Source organism: Rhipicephalus sanguineus, unplaced genomic scaffold, assembly GCF_013339695.2.
Source record: "Rhipicephalus sanguineus isolate Rsan-2018 unplaced genomic scaffold, BIME_Rsan_1.4 Seq7108, whole genome shotgun sequence".
Lineage (NCBI taxonomy): Eukaryota > Metazoa > Arthropoda > Arachnida > Ixodida > Ixodidae > Rhipicephalus > Rhipicephalus sanguineus.
The window spans coordinates 1-8,042 of NW_023615824.1; the positions used below are offsets into that span (position 1 = coordinate 1).

The following is an 8,042-nucleotide window of genomic DNA, read 5'->3' on the forward strand; positions in this document are numbered from 1 at the left end:
AATATCTTTCCCTATTTCGGGAATATCAACTTACTCCGAATTGGCGTTCATTGCTAAAAGACAAAACAACCACATTTACCGAACAAACACAGGTAAACATGACACAAAATGGGCGGAAATCAAAGCTCGTGGACCATGCGGTGCTATTTAAAAAAGAGCCAAAAAGCTTCTCAGAAATGAAGTAAAATTGCACTGATATAGAAAAAAACTCAGAATACATAATCATATGCATATAGATTAACCACAGAGGTTTATGATGCCAATGAACAACCACCAAGGTTCATGATGCCAATGTGAACTGCGACATTTGGACTCACAGCCACTGCACTTAAGCACAGAGTAAATGAAACCCTCTTTATTTTCGCCGGCGGGGTCGTCTTTCCCCCGGCTTTGAAAGTAATTGCAGTATCTCAACCATCTCTGTTTTTTATGTATGTCCAGCGTAGTCATTGGCAACCTACTTCGTTCTTTTTTTCAATTGTGTAATTCCTCGACACTTTTTCTTTCTCTTCTATTCATTAACGAGGTCGCAAACTACACGCGACGCGCCGAAAACAACTTCGCTTTCAACTTTGTTGTTATATCTCGCGCGACTCGGGGGAAACAGTGCGTCTGCTAAAATCGTTTTTGAGTCTCCAATTCGCGATACAAACTTGGTGACGTCGCAGAATTATCTACGTATAGAAAACAGAAAAAAATTTACGAATACACGTCTGGACAAGTTAGGTGAAACGAATGGTGAAAAATCACTTATAAGAATCACGCTGACACCGCTGTTTCATCAATTGTTGCCTTAGTGCTCGGTTTCGCAATAGCAACACTCTTAATTTTGTGTTGTCTGGTATTCTGTATCTGCACTGCTTCTGGTCCCTTGGATTTTTTTTTCGTTACCAACAATGCTAAAGGTAAACTGCGACGCTTCTCACAGTCACAGCACTTGCTCTAAAATTCTCATTTGTCTTTGAGATAACTAAGAGTGAATATAACGCCGTAGTTAAAGCCACACCGGTACACAATTTTTTAGCTGAGAAGACTTCAAAGGAAATGGCATGATGGTTGCCCCTAAATGTAATTCTCAAGGTTCATGATGCCAAGTTTCCCACTTCTCACAGTCAACAGGATATAAATAAATACAGTTTCTATTTGCAGCAGCGCATTGATGTTACACAACGAATGTCGGTATGTCAGCGCACACTGTGTAGCTGCTCGTTACGGTATGTTATGGTTGCGCGGCGTACCATGCAAACGTGCTGAGCATCCTGGTAGCGTCTCTATGGCCTTTGTTATCGGGCGGAGCACTCTCGAGTTGGCAAACCTGTGATGGGCATTCTTATGTGTTGCTCCCAGGATTACAACATTTTTGGCGTGGCGCGGGATTGCCAGGTAATGATAAAAAGTACAATACGCCGTGTTCAATGCTACACGCGATAATTTGCAAGCGTCATTTGGGTATTGTAGGCTTTAATCAATCATCCAAGGGCTGCAACCACCGTTGTAAGAAGTGCCGCTCAAAGTGCAAGCTTTCTAGCATAATTTCTTGCCTTGAAATCAGCTAACTAATTTTCTTTATTAGAAAAAGTGGCTAGTAGCAAGGCTCTGGTTTTAATAACATGAATTAATGCAGTATTGGTGCTTTTTCGCCCTCGTGTGCGGGTCTTCGGCACGCTTCCATTGGCGTGTTCCAGCCTATACACGAGCTCATTGACATCTTGCAGTTATGATCATTTCCTTGTAATAATAAATCCTCGCCTTCAAACAAAAGTGGATACTATGTCGAAAAGGACAGTTACTTTTATAACTCAGTACTCGCACCAAAATATGCCATGACATCTTCGTTGCTTCATTTTTCTTCGCATTCTTCTGTTGCCCGCCAAGATATTTGATTCGTTTATTATTGCTTGCAACCACCTACGCTGCGCTCTTATAAAGGGTCCAAACTGCTTTTGGTAAGCGTAGAGTAATTCATAATAGGACACCACATATCAAGCTGCCTTCACTGTTTCGTTCAATCCCGTCTTTGGAAGTTTGAACTTTTGAAGCTCTTCAACACAATCTGCGGGCTTGTACCTTCAAGCATCATATGACGTTAACGTTACCAAGTTAATTCCGGTTGCTAAAGAAGTAAATCACTCCCCATTCCGTGTTCAGTAATCGAGCCTTTTCATCGGCTTCTCTTATTTCCTTTGTGGTATTTTTTTCAATGTTTCCTTCTTTTTAATTCTTTCGTTCCTGTCTTTCTCGACACGCCTATTTTCAGAAGCATACTAAGCGAACCTTTTTCCGACACCATCTAATGAGCCAACTAAGCAGAAGGGTGAATTTTCTGTTCTTTTTCCTGTATTTTGCTCTCTTAAGGAACGGGGTAACGGGCGCGTCATCAGATTCGTACCGAGGAAATTGCCTAATTGACAGTTTTTGCGTCACCTTGGGCAGTAATGTAATCATGATGGAGGACCCGCCATTAAGCCACCACATCACCTCCATGTTTGACGAGGCTTCCCCGCTGTGAACATAGTCATTTTCGTTTTGCTCACTAATTTGTACAGTGTTGCTAGTCATTGGGTGTGTTGGTACGTGTGAGCGACGCAGAGACGAGGCGTGTTGTTGAGAGTCTCGGTACCAACTAGCTTTATTTCTCGGCGAACTGGTTTTCCTTCTCTCCCTCTCCGCGCCTCCTTCGTGCCTTTGTTACGGCGCAGAGGGAGGAAAGGGAATGTCGTTCTTCCTCACGCTGGCAGCGCCACGGCTGCACCGCGGCGCATTTAGAGTTCACCACAGTACTCCCCCCCTAGTGAGAGCACGAGCGAAATGAAACGCGGCTACAGGTTGAGGCGATTTGGCGCACCTGTCCGTCTTCCACTGCGTGTGTGATATTTTTCAGTCACTTGGGTGTCCGTCGCTGGTGTGGGATGTGGCGCTGTTCGGCAGGTTTCAGGTGGAAGGGCGGAGGTTGCTGTCGTGGACTGGTTGGTCTCCATGCGTGCCGGCTTAACTCTGTCCAATGGCACCACTTCCTGGCGGCCATGCCTTTCGATGGTAATCGTTTTTCTCCCGTGGCGGAGAACTCTGAAGGGTCCGTCGTATGGTGCTTGTAGTGATCTTCGCACTACATCGTTGCGCAGAAAGATGTGGCTACACGACTCGAGTTCGCTGCTCACATATATGCTTCTTTCTGTGGGCTGTCGTGGAGGTGTCGGTCGAAGTTTTGTCATGATGTGACGTAGGCGAGACGCGTAGTCGCCAGCAGGAATGTGGGTCTGTTGTTGGTCAGGCACAAAGAACTCGCCAGGCAGACGCAGGGTTGTGCCGTAGACAAGTTCTGCAGCGCTGCAGCCGACGTCCGCCTTGAAAGCAGTGCGTATGCCCCAGAGTACAATGGGCAGTGCTTCGACCCAGAAGTGTTCTTCGCTTGCCATGAGTGCGGCTTTCAACTGTCGGTGGAATCGCTCAACCATTCCATTACTCATCGGATGGTAGGCAGTCGTTCTGATGCGCGAAGCACCGATGAGCTTTGTTAGACTGGCGAATAATGCGGACTCGAATTGGCTTCCTCTGTCGGTTGTAATGGATGATGGCACGCCAAAGCGACAGAGCCAGTGACTGACGAAAGCACGGGCAACAGTTTCGGCTGTGATATCTGGCATGGGAACAGCCTCTGCCCAACAGCGTGAAACGGTCAACACAAGTTAGCAGATACATTTTGCCCTGACAGGGTGGCAACGGCCCGACGATGTCGACGTGTATGTGGTCGAATCGAGCATCTGGCCCGGGAAACGTCTCCAAACGGTGTCACGGTGTGACGCTGTACCTTGGAGCGCTGGCATGCGAGGCACTCACGAGTCCATTGTCGGGATCGCGGTTTGATGCCGGGCCATACGAACGTGCCGTTAGGAGCTTTTGCGTAGCTCGGATTCCCGGGTGTGGACATCTCGTGTAGCGATGCGAATACCTCGCGACGGAAGTGCATGGGCACAAATGGTCGTGGCTTGCTAGTAGACGTGTCGCGCAGCAAAGCCCTTCTGTACCTGGCAAGGGTAACCACTGCAGGTTTAGTGACGTCGACGTTTCTTGTAGGCGGCGCAATTCGTCGTCATCCCGTGGAGCAGCCGCCATTTTGCTGAGATTATTCCTGTGGGACAGGTTATGGCGCTGACCGGGCTGCGCGAAAGGGCATCGGCGACAGCGTTGTCGACTCCTTTGATGTGGCGGATGTCCGTGGTAAATTCAGATATGTATGACATCTGCCGCAGTTCGCGGGCTGTATGTGCGCCCCCCTCAGCATTCAGTGAACGCAAGGCATACATGAGAGGCTTGTGGTCCGTCAAGACGAAGAATTCGGTATCTTCTAGGTAATGCCGGAAGTGCCGGATTGTCGCGTAGACGGCCAGCAGTTCGCGCCCGAAGGTGCTGTACCGCTGTTCGGTGGATGTCAGTTTCCGGGAAAAGAAAGCGATTGGTCGCCACACTCCTTTGATGAGTTGTTGAAGTGCGGCACCCACAGCTACGTTCGATGCGTCGACCATGACGCACTGCGGAACTCCCGGTTGCGGGTAAGTGAGAAGCGCGGCGTCGGCAGACGTCTCTTGATCTCTTGGAAGGCCGCTTGGGCGCCCTCCGTCCAGTAGAGCTCCTTAGCGGCATCCTTTGTATCCTTAGCGGCACCTTTGTGTGTCGACAGCAGGAGGTGGAGAGGCTGTAGAATAGTGGCACACTGGGGGATGAAACGGCGGTAGTAGTTCACGAGACCAAGGAACTCACGGAGCTGACGTTTAGTGCTGGGTTGTGGGAACTGCTCGACAGCTTTAACCTTGTCTGGATGAGGTTTAATTCCGGAGTTCGATATGACGTGACCAAGAAACGTCAGCTTGTGCACCCCAAACTCAGACTTGTCCGTGTTCACCAGTATTCCATGCTCTGCCAGGCGCTGAAACACGGATCCCAGATGCACCTCATGCTCATCTGGTGTGCTGCTTACGATGAGTAGATCGTCGAGGTACGCATGATAGAAGTCGAGGCCGTGCAAAACGCCGTTAATAAAGCGCTGGAATGTCTGTCCGGAGTTTCTCAAGCCGAAAGGCATGCGGAGGAACTCGAACAGGCCGAATGGCGTTGTTATCGCCGTCTTCGGGATGTCTTCTGAGGCCATGGGAACTTGATGGTAGGCACGTACGAGGTCGATCTTGGAGAACAGTGTCGCACCATGCAGGTTGGCCGTGACGTCGTGAATATGAGGTAGCGGATAACGGTCGGGCACGGTTGCTCGGTTGAGGGCTCGATAATCCCCACAGGGCCGCCAGTCTCCTGGTGTAGATTTTGGCACCATGTGTAGTGGAGATGCCCAAGGGCTAGCGGATGGGCGGATTATGCCGAGCTCGAGCATGTGGTCGAACTCCTGTCGTGCTACTTGCAGCTTCTGGGGGGACAGGCGGCGTGGGCGTGCGTAAACCGGGGGCCCTGTGGTGGAAATGTTGGTGACATACATTTGTGTGTGACGACCCCGCCGGTCTGTGGCGGCCGCGTCAGCTCGGGGAACTCGCGCAGGATAGCCGTAAAACGGGCGGTGCCCGGTGGTATCACGAGTTTAGGGCTGAGAGGCGGATGCTTAGACGGCTTTCCGCACACTTCTGCTTGTGAGAGGGGATCCTGTATACGCCGGTTGCGTACATCAACAAGCAGTCCAAAGTGACGCAAGAAGTCTGCTCCCAGGATAGCAAATTTTACGTCAGCTACCACAAATATCCACCGAAATGTCCTCTTGAAGCCCAGGTCCAGCGAGAGTGAGCGGTGCCCGTACGCCGGTATCGTCGTGTTATTTACAGCTTGCAACGGTGACGAACACGGGCCTTTGCGATCGGCTGGCGACGCCGGCACAACGCTCACTTCTGCCCCAGTGTCGACCAGAAAACGGGTGCCTTTCTCGCGATCAGTCAGGAAGAAGACCGACGGTCGACTTTCCGCTGAGCCGGTGGCACTTGTCGCCGTCAGTGCTGGCTCGGCGCGTTTCCCGATTTCTCGCACGGCGGCACGCATTTCCGTGCCGTATCACCGAACTTACGGTGGTACCACACAGCTGCCGCTGTTGTTGTGTAGCACTCCGCCGTGTGCTTTGTGGCTTCCGCTTGACTGCAGCGCCGCGACGGGTGTCGGCGAGGCGTCCTCTCCGGAGGCCGTGACGCCTATCCGCACGGTTGCGGGCAGTCCTTGAAGGAAAAGCTCCTGCACCAGGCGACTGTCGAGACCTGCTGTGCAGCCCGCTAGTTGGCTGCATGTGACGCAACAGTTGGCTGGGTCGGCGGTCGCACCAGTTCGTTCTCGCGTAAGCAGCTGCTGCAGGCGCTCCGGCTCCGAAGGGGTTGACGGCGAATCAGCGTCTCTTTGAGCACTCGATAGGCATCTTCGGCTGGTGGGGCAAGCAGAATGTCGCGCACCTCGCTCGCTGTGGCAGGTGGGATGTTGGCGACCACGTGGTGGTACTTGGTGTGGTCGGCGGTGATGCGGCGGGCGGCGACTGCGATTCTACTTGGGCGAACCAAAGTGCCGGGTCGCTGGTCCAAAAGGGAGGAAGCTTCACGTCTAACACAGCTACTGTCGGGCTGGCGACGGCGTCGTGGTGTTCCATGTTCGGGACTGCGGGTCACCAATTGTTGGCACGTGTGAGCGACGCAGAGACGAGGCGTGTTGTTGAGAGTCTCGGTACCAACTAGCTTTATTTCTCGGCGAACTGGTTTTCCTTCTCTCCCTCTCCGCGCCTCCTTCGTGCCTTTGTTACGGCGCAGAGGGAGGAAAGGGAATGTCGTTCTTCCTCACGCTGGCAGCGCCACGGCTGCACCGCGGCGCATTTAGAGTTCACCACAGGTGTATTCATTTGTTGCCTTTTTATTATGAAAGAGGTACATCTGCGCAAGAAACTACATGTAAGCACATGAGAAAGAATATTTTTCTCCCTTTTTCCTTCTGAATTCCATCACTTACATTTATAGATCTTGCTGCATTAACAACAAGATCTTGATATTTAGCGGCCTACCAAGCAATATTTGTAATCTTGTACTTTAATTTGTTTCCTAATGTACTAAAACTGCGTGTTTAAGAAGTCTTAAACTACGCAAAAAATTACTACATTACAACTCAACTATTACAAATGCTCTCATAACTTCGTGCTTTATCACACAAACGCCATTCAGTGATGTCCTTCCTATATCTTGTATATACTAGTGAAACCAACTAATGATATCCTTTCAATGTTGTTCGATTGATTTCAGTTCTTAAAGGTAAGAAAAAAATCACAGCGCCTTGGACTCTGTTATCCTTTAGCCCAAAATATCGCATCTGTGTGCGTATGCCCCTTTAGATGAAGCGAAAAAATATGGGCGATTTCGCGCCTCCAAATCAAAAGCCGGAAAACTAGAGTGAAACAACAAAGCGAGCCAGCGATTGCCAGGCTGAAGAGAAAGATGTGCCAGTTCCTTACCTTGCTTAAGAAATGCGCAGCCCAACCGATGGCGCCTTCCCTTTAAGCCCTGTTTTTAGATGTGAAGCATCTTATAGCGGAGTTCAATCGGGTGGTGGTGATGGTGGTGGTGGTGGTGTGCGGCGTGACCATCCTTACTGCGCATGCGCAAGCCTTCTCCACTTCCCCTCTCCACTCCCCCTCTCCCCTTTCCCTCTCCACATCACATATCACCTTCCCTTTCCCCCTTTCATTTACCCCTCCCATTTCCCTTTCCCATCTCGCTCTCATTTCCCCCTATCCACTCCCCCTCTCCTGTCTTGCTCTCCCCTCCCCGGCCTTTCCCCTCTCCCCTCCCCTCTCTTCCTCTCCCCCCTCTCCACATCACCTCTCCCCTTCCCTTCCCCTTTCCTTTTCCCCTCCCCTCTCCACTTCCCTCTCTCCCTTTCCCCCTCACCACTACACCTCTGAAACGCGGGCTCTACATGACGAAACACTGCTTCGCGTCGCCTCATGGTCCCCTTTAGCGGGAGATGTTTTTTTATGTCCATCGTTGACGCTACGGCAGCTATGTCCATTTTTGACAGACATATCT

The 8,042-nt window shown here is 50.7% G+C and overlaps 1 protein-coding gene across 1 annotated transcript; it reads right to left on the reverse strand.

Moving 5' to 3' along the window:
* Window positions 1-5,400: 5,400 nt before the first annotated feature.
* On the reverse strand, window positions 5,401-6,030 carry LOC119378160 (uncharacterized). The gene has a single exon (XM_037647393.1). The coding sequence runs from the start codon at window positions 6,028-6,030 to the stop codon at window positions 5,401-5,403; it is 630 nt and encodes a 209-aa protein (XP_037503321.1).
* Window positions 6,031-8,042: the final 2,012 nt, after the last annotated feature.